The 18948-nt window shown below is 55.9% G+C and overlaps 1 protein-coding gene and 1 long non-coding RNA gene across 3 annotated transcripts in view; one reads left to right on the top strand and one right to left on the bottom strand.

Annotated features, from left to right (window-relative positions):
* The window catches only part of ANKFY1 (ankyrin repeat and FYVE domain containing 1), a 37160-nt gene extending 29415 nt beyond the window's left edge, over nucleotides 1-7745 (bottom strand). The window contains exons 1-2 of one of the 2 annotated variants that reach the window (XM_056808380.1): nucleotides 7629-7745; nucleotides 4054-4264 (exon numbers count right to left, since the gene is read on the bottom strand). In XM_056808380.1, coding sequence (XP_056664358.1) covers nucleotides 4054-4264; nucleotides 7629-7638 — 221 coding nt within the window. In that variant the 5' untranslated portion in view covers nucleotides 7639-7745. Of the gene's footprint in view, nucleotides 1-4053; nucleotides 4265-7283; nucleotides 7471-7628 lie in introns of those variants that run through there. The other variant, XM_056808381.1, reaches the window with a different exon arrangement.
* LOC130455933 (uncharacterized) lies at nucleotides 5101-18104 on the top strand. Its single transcript, XR_008914218.1, has 2 exons — nucleotides 5101-6888; nucleotides 8030-18104. It is a non-coding gene; the product is annotated as an uncharacterized LOC130455933 (long non-coding RNA).
* The last annotated feature ends 844 nt before the right edge of the window (nucleotides 18105-18948 follow it).

Raw genomic sequence — 18948 nt, 5'->3', positions numbered from 1 at the left:
AGGTGCCGAGGGAAGCCGCCGCGATGAAGAGGGCCACGAGAGGCTTCTTTGGGGGGGGGCGTGAAGGAGGTCCCAGGGCCGGGGGTGGAGCACAGGGGCAGGTCCGGGCACGGACCGCCAAACGCAGCCGACAGACCAAGGCATAATCCAGGGATCCCCATCCCGGAAGAGACGCCCAAGTGCCAGAAAGAGGCCGTTCAAGTGGGACGTGGCCTCTGGAAGGCCTGGGCACAAATGGGCCATAAGCCACACGGCTGGCACAGAGGTCTGCCAGGCATCCACTGTGTGCCAGGCACAGTGCCCAGGCCGCGGGGAGCTGCCAGGTGCCCCAACGAGCTCAGGACAGGAGCAAGCTGGAAGGAGCGAAGGGAGAGCAGCCCCGGGAAGAAGCGGCTGGCAAGGCCCCCGCTGACTACGGCGAAGAGGCGGCACGTCGTCTTCAAGGCCCAGCCGGAGGCCGGGCACCGGCCTGTCGCCTGCTGAGGGGGAGGCACGGGAGGACCTCCACTGCAGGAGGAGTGCTCGAGTGGCCGAGGGGACGACGTGCAGCCCACAGTCAGAGCCCGAGAGGCGGGCCCGCGTCACGGAGACGTGCAGAGGTGAAAGGGACAGGTCTGGGGGAGGGAGAGAGGGTGGGAGCCTGGGGGACCCCCCCGACAATAGGACAGGCAGAGGGGGGGTCTAGGGGAAGAAAAGTGGGTTCGAGAACCCTCAGCCTAGAGACGCTCACGAAATCCATGAGAACTGAGGAGATGAGCCAGGGAGGCGGAAGAGAGTCCAGGGGGGCACGATCTGGAGCGGCCCACGGGGGGAGGAGAGCCAGGAGAGAGCTGGGTGAGAGGGGACAGCCAGGAGGAGGACGGAGAGAAGGCCCCTGGACTCGGCGAGGCAGGGCCAGGCCTGGCGTCGGGAGGACCCAGCTATGTGGCCTTGGGCAGGTCCTTTCACCCATCGGCCCAGGCATCGCCCCTCGTCTGTTTCAGAGCTTCTGGAGATGCGACCAAACAAAACAAGCGAACAAAACGTGCCGGCAGTACCACGGAGACGAGGCCTGGACCGGCGTCTCCACCTCGAAAGAAAGGGGGGCCCATGGAAACGTTTACCTGCCAGGCCTCGGGAGGAGGGAAGCAGTTATGACCAAACAGGACAGCGGAAGGCCAGGAAAAACCAACCGGATCATTTGGGCCCGATCTAAAAGGCTCCGCACAAACAAAATCAATGCAGCTGAGAATTGACGGGAAACCGTGAACCCGGGAAAACACTTTGTGGCAAGGGAAGCAGGTGGGAGCTTGTGTCGTTGGCAGAGGGCTTCCGCGGCGCCTGGCACCTCCTCTTCTCCCGTTACTAGCCAGAGTGTGGCAGAAAGGATGGAGGCTATATTTGGGGCCAGGGAGCCCAGCCCTGGGTTCAAATCTACCTTCCATCCCTTGCCAGCTCTACAGCCATTATTAGGCCATTAATCATTCCGAGACTCATTTTCCTCATCTACAAGAGACTGGAGTGAATCCCTTCTTATTGTTATATGGCTCAAGTAAGACAACGCACAGGAAGTAAAACAAAACCAAAAAAACCAGATTAATAGAGAGAGGGGCAGAGAGAGAAGGGATGGAAGGAGGGGCAGAGGGGGAGGGGGGAAGTCAAGATGGCGGCTAGAAGCCGCAGAAGGCAAATCCTCTGGGAAAACCCTTCCACAGCGATTAAAATCAAAGTGCTTCGAGGGGGACGGCAGAACCGTGGATTCAACTTAAAAGTACGCAGAGAAAGTTGAACGGTCAGGTTTAAGGAGAAGAAAGAAGAGCTGGCAAACAACCGGAAGAGCAAGTGTACAAAACAGGCAGAGAGCCAGACTCCACAAGACAGCCACAGGTCTCCCCTCCATGATTCAACCTGAAAGATGTGCAGACGAAGTGGAATTCTTGGGTATAAGGGAAAGATCCAACACCCCTCCCCCACCCACTGCCCTCAGACCCACAGTAGGAATCCGGTTTACTGGGATCCCTGGGTGAAGGCTGCAACCTTGATGGAGAACCTTGGTACCACCAGAGGAACACTCTGACTGGGTGCCTGGCAGAGAGGAGCAGAGGGGAGGCCTGAGGGTAACTACCTTCAGCCTCTACTGGCAGCTGGGGAAGATTTGGCCTCAGGGCCCATTAATACAACAGGTCAGTTCCATCAGCTTGATCCAGTGAATCAGCAGAGCAGAGAAGCAGCCCCACCAGGGTAGAAAAGTCCAAAGTCCAGATCCAGCAAATAAACACGAGGAGCAAGAATATAGCCAATGAGGAGGGGGAAAGAAGGAAAAAATATGAGGGAAAAAGAAATTGCAGTAAACAGCTTCTATTCAGGTAATGAACAAAGAATAAACTGAACAGAGGAGGACCAAGGAACAGCAAGCAAAAACTCAGAAACTCCAGCAAATTGGACTCAGGCTCTGTAAGAACTCAAAAAACAATTCAGAGAGGTTGAAGTAAATTGGGAAAAGAATTTAACAAAGCAAAATAGGTCATCTGAAAACAGAGGAACATGAACTAAAACAAGAAAATAGTGTCCTAAAAGCCAGAATTGACCAGCTGGAAAATGAGGCAAAGAAAGTAAAAGATAGAAACAATGACCTAAAAAGAAAAATAGATCAAAAGGAAAAGGAGGATCAAAAAGTCAAGGATGAAATTCAGTCTTTAAAAATTAGAATTGAACAATTAGAAGCACATGACTTCTCAAGGCAGCAAGAATCTATAAAACAAAATCAAAAGAATGAAAAAAAAATTGAGGAAAATATGAAACAACTCATTGATAAAACAACAGACCTATAAAATTGATCCAGAAGAGACAATTTAAGAATTTGGGGGCTATTTGAAAATCATGACCAAATTAAAAACCTGGACATCATTCTACAGGAAATTATCCAAGAAAACCGTCCTGACATTCTTGAACAAGAGGGTAAGGTAGAGATTGAAAGAATCCACAGATCACCTCCTGCATTAAATCCCCAATTGACAACACCCAGGAATGTTATAGCCAAGTTCAAGGACTTCCAGACCAAGGACAAGATATTACAAGCTGCTAAAAAGAAACAATTCAGATATCATGGAGCCACTCAGGATTACACAGGACCTAGCTGCATCTACACTAAAGGATCAGAAAGCATGGAATATGATATTCAGGAAAGCAAAGGAACTGGGTCTACAACCAAAAATCAATTACTCAGCAAAATGGACTATATTTCTTGCAGAAAAAAAGTATGGTCATTTAATAAAATAGAAGATTTCCATGCATTCCTGAAGAAAAGACCAGTCATAAACAGAAAATTTGATGCCTAAATACAGAACTCAAGAGAATCACAAAAAGGTAATTAAGAAAAAAATTAAGGGATTCAGTAAGAAGACAGAGAGAGAAGGGATGGAAGGAGGGAGAGGGAGAGAGTCGGAGAGGAGGGAGAGGCAGAGAGAGAGAGAAAAAGGAAGGAATGAGGTAGAAGGAGAGACAGAGAGGGAGAGACGCAGAGACAGAGAGCACATGCACTGGCAGCTTTAAGGAAGGAGCTGTTTCAGGGAAATGATCATATCAGAAGTCAGAAGAGAAGCCTAAGACAGAGAAGGAAAGAAAGTGGAGGCGCCAGTGTAGATGCTCTTTTTGAGTTTGGCTGCACAGAGAACTCACCAACTACCCACGTGTGGGAAAAGAGCAGGCATTGAGGGTAGGGAACAGTGGGGAGGGCAGGTGAGACCTGGCAAGGGAGAGCCCATGATGGGTGAAGGCAGGCAAGAGAGCTGACAAAGGTAGGCTTAGGCTAGGGAAGGGAAGGGGCAAGCTGGGGGACACCCCTGAAAGGTCACTACAGGGTAACTGGGTGGGGGAACCCTTGAGGCAGGAGAGACAGACTAGGAATCTGCCTGACAATGGAGTGTCTGGAAAGGCTGGTGGGAGTCAGGCCGGGGGAACGGGCGAGGGGATCTCTGGGCAGGGAAGCGCTGGGGCTCGGGTCCGAGAGCCTGCTCTGCCCCCCACTTTCGGGACCCGGCGGTGGAGACGAAGCCGTGAGGAAGGGGCCCTCACCTGTACTGCTCCTGCTCGTAGAGGTCCGCCACGATCCGCAGCAGCCGCGTGATGAAGCAGTCTCCGCCGCCGCCGCCGCCGCTGCCATCCTCCTGGTGGGCCTGGGCAGCCAGGAGCCGGCACCTCTTCTCCGTCTCCGCCAGGCGCTTCTGCAGCTTCACGTACTCCTGACGCAGAAGCATCAGGTGCTTCTCCAACTTGGCCACCTCCTCTGTGGGGGAACGAAGGGGGCAGTGAGGAGGCGGCTCCAGGCGTCGCCTCGGATGTGCTCGGCACACGGACACGCACGCACACACGTGCACACCCCACACGCATGTGCCTCTGCTAAGGGCCTCCCATCCCCTGGAGACGGCCTGGGGCTCCCACTTTCCCTGGTCCAGCCACCGAAAGAAGCGTCGCTACTCCGACCCCGTCCGGGCACCGTCCAGATGGGCTCTCACGAGGCCACCCCGGGAGCAGCCAGAGGGCCGCCGGCCGTACCCACGAGCTGAGGAGCGGGCACGGAGCAGGACGGGCCCCAGGGCTGGGACGGTGTGGCGAGGGGGGCAGAGCCACGGCGCCTGCCCCTCCCAGCCAGGGAGCAAACCACGTTTCAAGGCAGCCGAGGGATGCCAGCGTTCTCTGAGCGGTGCCCGGGGCCCCTCGGCCCCTGGCGGGCTGGCCCTTTGGCTTTGGCCGCCACCACGCAGGGCCCTCCCGGAGCACGCGCGCAGGAGGCGGCCCGGGCGCCCCGCGGCTTCAGGCTGTTCCGAAACACCAGCGTCGGCCAGGCGGATCCGCTCCCAGAGGGCCCTCGCCCAAGACCGGCCCAGGCCCAGCGAGGCGGGCACCAAAGAGCAGCAGCGCGGGAGACCCGCCGGGTCAGCCACATCGCTGGAGTGCGGGCAGCAAAGGCCAAGAAAGGCCCCAGGTCTCTCCGAGGGACAGGAGGGGGCGTGCGGGCAAAGCTCTCGCGCCTGGATGGGATGTAAGGAAATGACCAGGCCAAGAGCTCCCATTCGGGGGGGGGGGGATCACTCTGGGGAAGCCCAGCCCCGTCCGCCTGCCTTCCTCTCCCTGGTTCTCCAGGGGGGACTCGTGTCTGTGGACAGTCAAGAGCAACGGGGTGGGGGAGAAATGGGCAAATGCAGGGTTTCCATCAGGAAAACCTTGTTCGAGTGTTCGGAGCGGTTGGCCATTCCCTTCCCTGGCCCATTTTACAATGAGGAAACGGAGGCCGCCGGAGTGGAGTGACCCGCCCAGGGTCTCCGGGCTAGGAAGTGGCGGAGCCCCCAGCTGAACTCCTAAAGAGGCGTCTTCCCAATTCCGAGGACCTTGCCAAGGAAGGGGGGGCGCCTCTTCCTTCCAATCTCCCCCCAAACCCATCTTGTGGCTCAGAAGTCGGGGAGCCCTGATTAAGCACCTCAGAATGAGCCACCCTCCCTCCGAGCGCCTGCCCAGCCAGCTGTGGATCCCCCGGTGGGGCCAGCTAACGCCCTGGCGTGGACCCCACGAGAGCCCTCAGGGTGAGGCCCAGGGAAGGGGCCCCCTCCTTCCTTCCGTCTGTCCGCACCCCAGGCCTTCGCTTCGGGCCTTGCTCCCATGGGCGACCAAAACGGCCGATGGGCTGCCTCCTGGGTGGCCTCGGGGGTCACTCTCCGGGCCTCAGTTTCCTCCTGTGTAGGGCCTTCTGGAGGCCTAAAATGTGCTCCTTTTGCCCTTGAACCCTAGAGGAGAAGGGCAGGCAATGGGGCCACACTTGGACCTGGAACCTCCCCTCTCAGTCTGGCTCCATCCACTGAGCCACGGTGCTGGCCCGAATTCTGTCCATTTAATGGAGGCGGCCCGGACTGCGCATGATGAGGATGGCTGGCATTTACCCAGCACCGCCTGGGCGCCATGCCAGGGCCTTGGAAACACCATCTCTTTGGACCCTGCGAGCCCCGCCCTGTGGGGACCCCATTTGACAGGTGAGGAAACTGAGGCAAAGAGCATAAGGGCCTTCCCGAGGTCATCGGGTCCTGGGCCTCCCTCCGACGGCCGGGTGCCTGACCAAGCTCCAAGCGCCCCACGGCGACCAACGTCTCTGAGGGCTCCGGCGGGGACATGGGCTGGGCGGTGGCCAACCAGCCCTGAGAAGACACCCTGCACCCCTCAGGCTGGTGCTCGGTTCTGTTGCCCACACCCTGGCTGCATGACCCTGGCCAAGTCACTTAACTTCAGAGCACCAGGTACCTCCGCCTCCCCACACCTAGTACAGCCCAGGGGACAAGGAGGGGGAGACAGGAGGAAGGGGAGGTCTGGGGAGGGGGAGGGGCACTGCCAGGGGATTGGCCTCTGCCCAAGCCGGGACTCTCTTCCCACTCCTGGTGGGCTGGCATTGGGGCCTCCCCTGCTGGGAGCTCCTGGAGGGGCTGGGGCTGGCACACAGTAGGGGCTTTATAAATGTCTGCCCACAAAGAGCCGACTGTGGGCTGAGGTCACACAGTGGGTAGTGCCGGTGCCCCTCTGTTAGCTCCTTCTGACTCAGTTTCCCCACGATGCCGGTGAGGGGCCTGCGCCCTCTTTCCATGGGGCAGCCGAGGGGGCGGGGCCTCACTTCTGGCAGGCTATGAGGGGGGCCTAAAGCCTCGGGCTAGGGAGGGGGAGGGGCGGCCCCGGCCCTTTTCCTCAGCGGGATCTGAACTCCACCGCCAGCGCCTCCGCAGCGCCCGTCTGGAGGGCCGCCCCAACCAAAAGGGGGAGCTGGAGATCGGCCGCCAGACGCAGCAGGGAGCAGGGAGGAGCTTGGGAGCTGGCTAGGGCCGCCGGGCTTCCAGGGATCCCTCAGTTTCATTTCCCCCTGGAAACGCCCTGGTGAGTTTCAGAGACGGGAAATGGATGGAGAGAAGGGGGGGGAGGGGCGCGGGACTCTGCTGAATGAGTGACCCCGCCCCCGCCCTACACCTAGGGAAACTGACAGGCGCTCCTCCGGTGACTGCCAGGAGCTGGAGCTCGGCCCAGTGCCCTCTGCACTGTGCCCCCTCGGCCTCGGTCTCGGTCTCTCTCCCCCTGGTACAATCAGCCCCTGGCTCCCAACTTTCTCCCACTGACCCGGGCGGCCCCCCTCCAAGCCGGTCTCTCTCTCTCACCCTGACCCAATCGGCCCCTGGCTCCCCACTTTCCCCCGCCCGGCCCGCCTCGGACTCGGCCTCCCGAACACGCACACTGAGTCACTGAAGCGCCCCACTTTTTCCCACGGTCACACTCACTGGCACACGCGCGGCTCCCTCGGACCCGGCCTCTCACACACCGAAACGCGGACACCCGCAGCCCCCTTCTCACAACTCTGTCAAACTGCCGCGCGCGCCCCAATGCGCTCTCCTACACGCACACACGCTGTCCCCCTCCGACCCTGTCACACTCGCGCACACTCAGTCACACTCGCAGCCTGGAGAGGGGGGGGCGGCGTTGCCAAGGGAACAGCCCCCCGCCCCTGACACCCGGCCGACGCCCAGCCCTTCCCCGCCGCCCCCCTAGGCGCTCCGGGATCCCTCCTGGGAACGAACTCGGACCCCGGACCAGACCCGCCCCGCCCCGCTCGGTGAGCGCCCTACCGTCCGCCATGTTGGTCCCGGCCCTGCCCGCGAGTATCGCGAGATGTTGAGCGAGGGCGGTGGCAGCAGCGGCGGCGGCAGAGGCAGCGCGTTCCGGAGGCCGGAGCGGTCGCGAGAGCAGCGGGAAGGGGCGGGGCATAGAGGAAGGGAGAGCAGCGGTAGCACTGCGCAGGCTCACTGCGCCAGTCCACCCCGACCTCCACTACAAGTTCGGCATTCGCCGGAGGAGCGGGGTCGGGGAGCCGGACTGCTCGGTTACGATGTATCTGCTATCTGCGCTACTCCCGGCCCCTGTGTCTCCAAGAGATCTTCCACGGTTCCTGATCGCCAGGCCGCCCGAGCCCCCATCTCCCACTTCCAGGCCTTTGCATTGGCTGTGCCTTTCTTCCTCCTCTGTCCAGAAGCTCCTCTTCTTCGGCTTCCCAGAGGAGTTCCGTGGTGCCTGCCCCGTCAGATTGGGAGCCCCTGGATGGGCTTCACCAACAGCCCTTCCGGGAGAGCCCCGGCCCTTTCGTTCCTTCCCGTCCTTGCCTGCACGATCAGACCAGTTTGGAGCCGACTCCCGCCCCGGACTTGGAAGAGGTGGAAGGGTGGAAGGATGGAGCGCCTGGAGAGTGGCAGAGGCCCCCTCCCTCTTTCCAGGTTCGCCAATAAAGCCTGAGGAAGCACCTACTACCCTGAGAGAACGCAGATCCCGCTGCACACCAAGGGAGCCGGGAACGGAGGGAAGGGCCTGGGGTTGGCCAGGAGGCACAGAGAGGAGGGGGCCGGCTGCGAGTCCGGAATGGGATCCTAGAGCTGAGAGGGACGAGGGGGGCCAGTGACAGAAGCAGGACGAATTACGGGGAGAAACCTGGGACCTGCACTCAGGCGGCCCAGGGGAGACCCAAACCCCGCCCATTTGGGCCCGCCCTCTCAATGCCCATCCCCCCGGTTTCCAGCCTCTGCCACCCCAGAATGCCCAGGGCTGGGCTAGTCTGGAAAACGGTGGAGACCGTCTGTAAATATGCAGCTTGGCCCACTCTACTAGCTCCCGGCCAGGATGAGCTGGAGGAAGCCCGCCCACTGAACCGTCAGGCACACGGGCCACAGGTTTGCCATCACTGCCCTGTCCACTTCACAGCCAAGGCAATTATCCCAGCTTAGAAACCTTCTGGAAATCAATTCTCCCGTACATCTGCACCCAACGACTTTGAGCCTCCCAGTGCTGCCCGACACCCCACAACTGGGAGACACCGAGTAGGTCTTTTGGGTGGAGAGGGATGGGTCAAAGGAAGCAAGGCGACAGGGCATAGAGAGAAATACATTTCACTGTTTCACATGATCACACATGTTTGCCCCATATCAGAGGGCGTCCAGTCTAGGGGGGAAGGGAGGCTCGAGGAGAGTTAGGCACTCAAAACTTTTGAAAAGAATGTTTAAAAAAATTTTTATGTGCAATGGGTGGGGGAGGAGATGATTTAAAAAGAGCAAAAAGCTCATTACAATTTACAAAGCGCTTTACTCAGGACCTGGAAAACTGGCAGTTGTGATATTCTTCTGATTTTACATTTAGGATTAGTAAAGCATAGCTAATTAAAAAAATATTCTATAAGAAAAGGAGGGAAAGAAGTGAAAGAAAGGGGGGAAGAGTTATAAGCAAAGAGGTAAGAGGAAACAAAATCAAAACTAGAAAAGAATAGAATGTAGGAAAATAGACAATTAACTATTATAACTGCAAAAGCAAATGGAATGAATTCACCTATACAATGGAAGATAGCAAAATGGATTAGAAACCAGAGTCTATTATATTGTTTACAAGAAACAGAAAGAACATGAAAGAAAAATGAAAGAAACAAAAAGAACAGGAAAAGTTCAAACAAGGGACTAGAGTGGAATATTTTATGCTTCAGCTGAAATTACTAAAAAGCAGCAGTAAATTGGCCAATATGGCAGTAAAGGAAAGTGATAAATGTTGGAGGGGATGTGTCAAAATTGGGACACTGATGCATTGTTGGTGGAGTTGAGAACTGATCCAACCATTCTGGAAGGCAATTTGGAACTATGCCTGTAATATTTATTGGGAAAGGAAATAGGATTGGGAAAAATGGGAGGTTTCTATGGGGTATGGAGGAGTTAAGGGGAGAGAGGGAACACTGTTTGGTGAAGCAGGGGAGGGAGATGCACCCTACTGAGAGGAAACAGCAGGGGTCCGATAAGGTTTTTTATTGCCTTGATGACTGAAAAGAAGTTCAGCTCCCTCTATGACCAGAAAAGATAGTCCACTTATCTGACTGCGAATTTAAATAATATAAAGTTTAATAATCCAGTTGGAATTGGAGTTTTTCCTTAGCTTCAGAGTATAGGGCCAGGCCCTAGAGGCTGGCGGAGGGTTTGTCCCACTCCTATCTACTCTCGTTGTTCTAATTCAGAATCTTAGCAATAGACAGAAAGCAAATAAGAACAATTCTAACCTTTAGAAGCCTGTGTCTTTGGGCTGAACCAAGAAGAGCATGCCACTCCAGACTGGGCTGAACAAGCTCCTCTCTCCTCCAACACCAGGACCCCCAGTCTCCCCGGCAGGAAGGAAGAGCTAGTCCCAACACCCAACTGCCACTCCCAGTTGGTCCCTTCCCCCACAAACTGTCAGTCTAATTTCCTTTCCACATGCCCAAAGAGCTTTAAAACAACATACCCTTTGATCCAGGAATACCACTACTAAATCTATATCCCAAGGAGATTTTTTTTTAAGGGGAGAGGGAAAAGGACCTTCTTACACAAGAATATTTATGGCAGCTCTTTTTGTGGTAGCAAAGAATTGGAAATTGAGGGGATGCCCATCAGTTGGGGAATGGCTAAACAAATTGTAGTATATGGTGGTGATGGAATATTATCATGCTATAAGCAATGATGAACAAAATGATTTCAGAAAGAGCTGGAAAGACCTTCTGGAATTGATACAGAGTGAAATAAACAGAACCAGGAGAACACCGTCCATAGTAACAACATCATTGCAGAATCATCAGACTTCGTTACCCTCAGCATACGATGATCTAGGACAATTCTGAAGGACTTATGACAAAGAATGCTATCCACCTCCAGAGAAAGAACTGTGGGAATTGGATACAGATCAAAGCATATATTTTTCGCTTTAGTTTATTTGTTTTTTTTTTTATTTTGAGGTGTTGGTTCTCTATGAGTATTCTCCTACAACCATGAACAATATGGAAACGTGTTTTGCATGAGAATACATGATTAACCCAGATAAAATTGCTTACTAATTCTGGGAGGGAGGAGAGAAGGGAGGGAGGGAGACAATTTGGATCATATAACATCAGAAAACTTATGTGGAAAATTGATATTACATGTAATTGGTAAAATAAAATATTTTAATTAAAAAAAATTTTAAGCAGGGGTAAACAACCATGAGCTCCAATAAAGCAATAGTAATAATAGGCCTAATTAAAAGAGATTAGCAGAAATACCTTGTGCTGAAAGTTTTCATAGACAATGAGGCACCAAATGGCATAGAATCAAAATTCTTTTTTTAATGTATTTATTTTAAAAGTATTTCCCCATGATTACATGATTCATTTTCTCTCCCTCACCCTTCCCGGAGATGACAAGCAATTCCACTCAGTTATACATGTATTATCACTCAAAACCTATTTCCATATTATTCATTTTTGTAATACTCTTTTAAAAACCAAGGCCCCACATCCAAAACCCATATAAACAAATGAAAAATCAAATGTTTTCCTTCTGTGTTTCTGCTCCCACAGTTCTTTCTCTGGATGTGGAGAGCTTCTTTCTCGAAAGTCCCTCAGGATTGTCCTGGGTCAGTGCATTGCTGCTAGTAGAGAAGTCAGTTACATCAGATTGTGCTACAATGTATCTGTCTCTGTGTACAACGTTCTCCTGGTTCTGCTACTCTCACTCTGCATCACTTCCTGGAGGTCGTCCCAGTTCACATGGAGTCCCTCCAGTTCATCATTCCTTTGACCCCAATAGTATTCCATCACCAACAGATGCCATGTGTTCAGCCATTCCCCAATCAAAGGGCATCCCCTCGTTTTCCAGTTTTTTGCCACCACAAAGAACAGAGCTATGAATATTTTTGAACAACCCTTTTTGATGATCTCTTTAGGATACAGTAGTGGTATTACTGGCTCAAAGGGCAGGCAGTCTTTTACAGCTCTATAATTCCAAACTGCCTTCCAGAATGTTAGGATCAGTTCACAACTCCACCAGCAACATGTCAGTGTCCCAATTTTGCCACATCCCACCCAACATTTATTATTTCCCTTTACTTTCATATTGGCCAATCTGCTAGGTGTGAGGTGGTACCTCAGAGTTCAATAAAATGTTTAATAATCCTTTTTGGACACTCAGATCCCTGTTCTTCCCCTTCCTCCCAGCCCTTCTCTCTCCACAAGAAGCCAGGGTATCTGATATAGGTGGTACATATGTCCTCATACAATACCTATTTCCATGATCATCCTGCTGGGAAAGAAGACCTGTTGCTTCCACTCAAAAACCATGCGCAGAGGAAACCAAGTGAACAGAATGCTCCAATCTGCGTTCAGGCTCTGTTGTGGGAGTCCCCTGGACCAGCGCCTTGCTGCCAGCCAAGCCTTTCACAGCTGATCATCAGATGGGATTGCTCTCAATGTGCACACTCTTCTGGTTCTGCATACTCCCCTTGGAGCCTCTTCAAGTTAAATCATTCAATGCCGACTTCTTCCTTGCTGAAGGCATTGGTCACCCTGAAGGAAAACAACATGCTAAGAGGCCTGAGAGCAAGCACGTAGCCCTTCTTCCCTCTGCTGATGACTGGGAAAGCCCAAGGTCCGTTATTCAGGACTTGTGTGAGTGTGCTGGTCTGGACTGGCACAGAATTTTTTTTCAGATTGTGAGTTCCCAAATTCTCTTCTCTTTTTCTTCCTGGAATATAATCCTATTGAACTTCTCTGGGCAACCCAGTGGTGCTATAGCCTTCCCCAAGCCCTCACGACGGACAGTATCAAAGGCTTTGGTCAATCGCTAAATGTCCTCACAGCCCTCCATTTTGCTTCAGCAGCAAACACCGTTTGGACTGTTTCTTGGCCCTTTTTGAGGTCACACATGGCCTAACACTTCCCTCCACGTGCCGACATCAGAAGCTCCAAATGGTTCAGATGTACATAAGGGGCGCCATTAGAAGCAAATCAGATGAGCAAGGAGGAAGCTACCTGTCGCAGCTACGGAGAGACACGAATTCATGACAGACCGCCAAAGAAGGAGACCCACAGCAGGCCAAACGGGCAATCGGATTACATGAAGGCAGAGAGGGAAGCAAATCAAGGGGGAGAAAATCTCTGCCGAGCAGCGCCGTTGAGCCCAGCCATCCCCTAACCGAGGGGGGCGGAATCAAGGCTGACCCGTGCTGGTTTTCCACGTGGCGTGGCGGGAGAGGGAATTTATAAACACAAACATTCCAAACAATCTATGTAGAGTCCTAAGTCTGTGTGTAATCGTAACCCTGCTCTGAGGGAAAAGGACAGGCAGAGAGAGAGGAAAAGGAGATGGAGGGAGAGGGAAACGGAGCCCTGCGGGGTGACGGAGAAAGAACTGGCTTGGTCCGGGCTCTAACGTCTCCCCAGGCACCTACTAGCTACTGCTTGCTGCCTCTGGCCTCAGGGACCTGCCTGTCAGTCCCTTCCAGGGGAGGAGGAGGGTCCCTACTATCCCGTGGTCTAGAGCGTCGAGCTCAGGGAGAACGAGAGCTGAGGACGGGCTGCTGGGCCTAGCAACAAGGCGCCGTGGGGGCCTTTGGGGCGCTGGCCACAAATGAAGATCATTCCTTGGAGCGTGGCTGTGAAAAGGGGGAGACAGGAAGAGAGCTCGTGGCGGGGGCGTGTCTGAAAGATGGAGGGCGCAGCAGCACGCATGTAGGCGGTAGGTCAGGGCCGTGGGAAGGGGCAAACAGAAAATGGCAGGAGGGGGCCCGAGGCACATGCGGAGACGCCTGTGGCCATGGCAAGGCGCAGGGTCAGCCCTTCTTGGAGACTGGAGCCACGGCAGGAGGGAGTTAATGCGGGGGGGGGGGGGGGCTGAGACGGGCAGAGGGGAGCTCACAGGGGAAGCCTCTCATCTCTGAGGCAAGAATGAAGCCCCTTGGCTGAGGGGGAAAGCGGCGTGGACAGAGATGGGCTCTCTACACGGGGGGTGGGGCTGTGCCCCTTCCCCACCCCTCCCTCTCCCCGTCACCACGGAGGACACTCTAAGGTTGGGTCGTCCACCCCGGAGCCACGTGAGGACACATCTCCGACCTCTGTGAGCTCCCAGCAAGACGGCGCTTGGCGGTCCTGTTCTACTCGACTCGCTGTGCTCCTGGGAGGTGGGTGCTACTATCATCCCCATCCTCCAGATGAGGACACCGAGGCCAAGTGCTTAGAGCCGAGGCGGGATGGGAACCGCGGTCTCCCCGACCCCAGGCTCCATCCATCCTGCCAAGCAGCCGCCTCTCCGTGGTCTTGGCACGTGGCACCCCTGGGCTGGGGCATCCCTGGGCCGGGCGCCAGGGCTAAGGGTCCCCAGTGTCCGTGGACAGCTCTTTCGTTCCTCCTTGGACCTCTCCGTCCTTCCTGACATCCTCGCTGGCAGTGGAGACCCCGTGAGAGAGCTGGGCCGCCCTGGGCCTGCCCCTGCCGCCCCGTCTTCTCTGAATTCTTTGGGGACCCCAATGGAACACGTGGGCCGTCCGTGCGCTCTTCCTTGCTCTGGCAGCACAACCAGAGCCTCAGACCCTTAACGTGGCTTCTTTAACTCGTTTCCCTTTTGTCCTGGAATCCATTTTAAGACAGAAGGACAAGGGCCAGACAAGGGGGGCCGAGTGACTTGCCCAGGGTCACACAGCCAGGAAGTGTGAGGCCAGATGGGAACCCAGGAGCTCCCGCCTCCAGACCTGGTGCTCGGCCCACTGCTCTTCTTCTCCCACGTCTTGGACGGAGTGCGAGTCCTGCACGCTCGCACCTGGGGCTCCCCGTGGCAGCCAGGGCAGCCGAGCCCTCCACGTGGGCTTCCTGGAAGAGCTCCTCTGTGGCTGCAAGGCCACGCACGGCCACGAGCCCCCAGCAGGATTACGGGGCCGCCCGGTCCCTGCCGGCCCGAGGCGGCCAGAGGTTCTTCGCTCCCCGGACCCTGCCGGGCGCGCTGCCAACGACTCGAGCCAGAAGCGAAGGCGGCCGGCCGGGAAGCCTTGGAGCGAGGACTTGAGGCGTCTGAAGGTGGAGGAAGCCGAGAGAAGGGCTGGCTGGGGCCAGGCGGCCTGAGCTGGGTGCGAGCCGGGCGGCTGCCAGGCCTGCGTCCGGCCCTCGCGCAAACACTGACTCGGCACCTCTCGCTTCCCGGGAACGACCCAACGGGACGGCGGGAGGCCGAGCCCTGGGGCCACCCTGGGCCCCTCCCACGCCGGGCAGCGAGCTCTGGGGGGAGACCCTCAGAGGGGTCCCCCGGCCGGCCATCCTGCCCTCTATCAACTTCATTGGGGCTCCTGCTTGCCTGGGCCCGTGTCCAATAAGGAGTGTTCTTGTCCCCCTCAGACCTGCCCCTGGGCCTGACAGGAGGGGAAACTGAGGCATGGATTCGCCCAGGTCTACACGGCTAGTGAGGGTTTGAGGTGGGTGTCTGCACCCCCCAGGGCCCAGGCCTTGGGTGCTGTAGGCCTGGGCACACGTGGAGGGTGTCTGTGCCATCTCCAGGGGGGCCAGAGCCCCAGAGGGGTCCCTGGGGGCCCCCCCGGGGCTCAGAGGTCAAAGCAGGAAGGAGGAGCAAAGCCTTGGAGTGGCCCGACAAGGCGCAGCCACGTCTCACGGGACCCTCACGAGCACCTGCCGGCGGCGCCCAGAGAGGACCGACTCGCTTCGGCTCGCACGGCCGGCTTTGAACCCGCCTGCCCGGCACGCTTAGTCTGTCCGCTGGCCTGAGCGCGTCACCCCCGGAAACGCCTGTATCTGGGCCGACGGACGCCACTGGTGGGGGCAGCCTGCAGGGCGCCCGGCTGAGAGACGGGGCCGAGACGGGGCCGCTCTTCGTTTTGCTCTCCTTCCCCCGCACAGGGCTGCCACCGGCGCCCCCACCCCACGCTCTGTGGCTTCCCGTGGCCGGCCCTGCCTCACTCGTCACGTCTGTTGGCTCCTGAAGCACCTGAAGATGTAGTTCAAGGAGGAACTTGGGCTCAGCTGGGTGACCCTGGGCAAGTCATTTGCCTTGAAATGACCCTTTGCTTCCCGTGTCCAGGGTTGTTGTGAGGACGTATAAAGAGGCCAGGCAAGCCTTCCCCTTATCGGAGGCACCAGGGCAGTAGAGGCGCGCTTTCCCCTCTGCCCACGTCTACAAACGGTCCTCCTGCAGCCCCGGCCTCCAACGCTGCCCAAGTGCCCGCTGCGTGCCCAGCTCTGGGGATACAAATCCAGAAAGCCCAAAGGCAGTCTGTGCACGCCCTGGAGGAGGCGCACGTACCCCACCGGCCACGGCTGCCCAGGGAGCTGAGGTGCCGGCCGTCGAGCCCAGAGAGATGCCAGCTTCCCGGGGGAAGCCAAGGAGATGGAGAAGAGATCCCCTCTCCTCTTCCTCCTCCTCCCCTTCCTCCCCCTCCCCCCTCCTCTTCCTCCTCCTCCCCCTCCCCCCCTCCTCTTCCTCCTCCTCCCCTCCCTCCCCCTCCCCCCTCCTCTTCCTCTTCCTCCTCCTCCCCTTCCTCCTCCTCCTCCTCCTCCCCTTCCTCCTCCTCCCCTTCCTCTTCCTCCTCCTCCTGGGGAAGGCAGCTCTCTGTGTCTTCTGAATGCCATTCTCGCTCGCTCGCTTGGTGGCATCCCCTGAAGGACTCTGCCTCTCACGCCTACCCAGCATGCTGAGCCCCGGCCCTACCTTCCCCTCTACCCCTCACGGCAGCCTTGACGTCGTCCTCTTTCCCGGGTCGACTTGAGCGATGCTTTGGGTAACGCTCTGGTGATTCGATGAACCTAATATTGATCTGGAGACTCCGACTGTGGCTATTGCCACGACCTACCTGAGGTCAAAGCTGGCCCCGGGAAAGTCACTGAATCCACTTGCCTCAGTTTCCTCATCTGTAAAAGTGATCCTAATAGCACCTGAGATCATTGTAAAGTGCTTAGCACAGTGTTTGGCACACGAGGGCTATATTAACGTGGCTGCTCAGTCACGTCCACGTCTTCCTGACCCCATGGACCGTGCTGGAGCAGCTGGCCATTTTCTTCCCATGAAGCGGCTGCCCAGGATCACACAGCAAGCAAATGTCTGAGTCCTGCTTTGAACTCAGGTCATCTTGATCCCAGGCCTGCCCTCCTATCCACTGAGCCACTTAGCTGCCTCGGAGGTAAACAGAGAAATGACTTGCCCAACGTCACACAGCTAATGAGTGTCCACGGTCACATTTGAACTCGGGCCTTTGTGCCCGACTCCGGATCCAGTGGCCTCTCCACTGAGCCATCCGGCTGCCCCATAGGACAGTCAGCTAGTTTTCCACACAAGGTTTTAGACACTTTGGTCTGCTTGTTTCCTAACTTAACATGATTGAAATAAACGATCATAGCAAAAAGCCAAACCCAAAGTGGCCTTTATTACTATTCCTCCACGTAGCGGGTCTCCCTTGAGGTCGGTGGACACTGCCTGATGTTCGTCAGCAGCTCAGCTTCCAAAGAGCGAGTGTAGTTTGGCTACTTTCTATCAGTTCTTCCTTGGGGAAGAAATCGAACCGTCACAGAGAAAATGCTCCAAACCACTCATGAGCAGAGAACTAACTGCAAACAACTCATTAGATTGGCTCAGCGGAGAGAAAAGTGGGTGTCGGGGGGAGATGTAGAAAAATGGGGCCACTCTTGTGCTCTTCCAGCCATCCTGGAGAAGGCCATCAGCCAGACGTGCTCTCGCTAGTAGCTTCAGATCCCAAAGAGACCAAAGGAAAAGGAGAAGCGCCGGATGCACAAAGGCTTTGATGGCAGTTCCTGTTGGCCTTTGCAATGTGGAAATGGATGGATGCCTGGGTTGGGGCATGGCTGAGCAAGTCGTGGTAGAGAAGCGAGATGGACTACCGCGGGGCCTCGGAGGAGGAGGGCTGTCAGCAAATCCTGAACAGATGCAGAGTGAAGCGAGCAGAACCAGAGAAGGTTGTTCCCGGTGATCAACTGTGAGAGGCTTCATGAAGCAGATAAAAGACCTGCCTAAGCTCCAGGCAGACTGACTTCCTGAGGCACACTCAAGCATGTTTTCCTCCCTTTATTCTTCTTGGTGGTCCAACTCGTGCCCTGGAAATGTTTTACATGGCTTCACATGTAGAACAGGGCTTCTATTTCTTGCATTTTCCCTGGGTAAAGGAGGGGCTGGAAATAACGATTTAAAAACATCCCTTGTGTTTGTAGGTAACACACAGAAACGCCTACGCTTGGGGATCACTTTGTATTCTACTTTTCTAATCTTATTAAACAGTTACTGAAGTCATCCAGTCATCATTGCTTTTCTAGGTCAATCATCAACTCTTCTGCCAAAGACAGATGCTCGGGCCTCCTTGCTAATTCTTGGGGACTTTCTTGCCTCATCACTAGAAAGAGTAGAAGGGGCTGCAGAACGTTGGCAGCCTCTGTGCTGGTTTGGAAGACTCATCTCCATATGGGGGCCCAAGCCCGAGTTACCACCCAATTTGTGGCCCTCTCCCGGATCCCTGCTTCTCCCTGGGTCACTTTAGCAGGACTTTCCCAGGAGACCGGGCACTGTCAACATTTTCCCTGCCAGCTCTCCCTTGGCACATCAACATTCCTTTGGTTTTAGGCCACGTTCAACCACAGGTCAGCATCTTGCTCAGTGCTGCCATAACGGATTTATGACAACGATGCCCGGAGCCCAGGCCTCTGGAAGCCGAGGCTGAGGGCAAGCAGGAACGGCCCCATCGGCGGCCGGTTTCCCTGACACTCTCTGGAGACTTCAGTCGACATCTCCAGCCTCATAGTCTCGTGTCCCGGCATCCTTCTTGCACCTGCCATTGGAACAGGAGCGCCGAGGAGTGGCGCAGGGAGGCAGCCCACTACACTAACTTTCCTGTGGCTGTTCTTCCTCCTGAAGAGTCGGAGTCCCCTACAGCGCACCTACTAGGCAGCTAACTGGCTCCAGTTGGGAGCACGTTAAGGAGAACGGCCTTTCCACGCTGGGCCTTCCGATTGCTTCTCCAGAGAATAGGAGCCGAGGGCTCCGCTTCAGCCAGAACGTTTGATGCAGTCACACGATGTGGCAGGTTGGGGTAGCACAACTCTTGGGGCTCTTCTCCATTAACCAGGCCATAGCTTCGTCA

The sequence above is a fragment of the Monodelphis domestica genome, chromosome 8, assembly GCF_027887165.1.
Source record: "Monodelphis domestica isolate mMonDom1 chromosome 8, mMonDom1.pri, whole genome shotgun sequence".
NCBI lineage: Eukaryota > Metazoa > Chordata > Mammalia > Didelphimorphia > Didelphidae > Monodelphis > Monodelphis domestica.
Note: the sequence above shows the minus strand (reverse complement) of the source record. Positions and strands in the feature narration are given on the sequence as shown.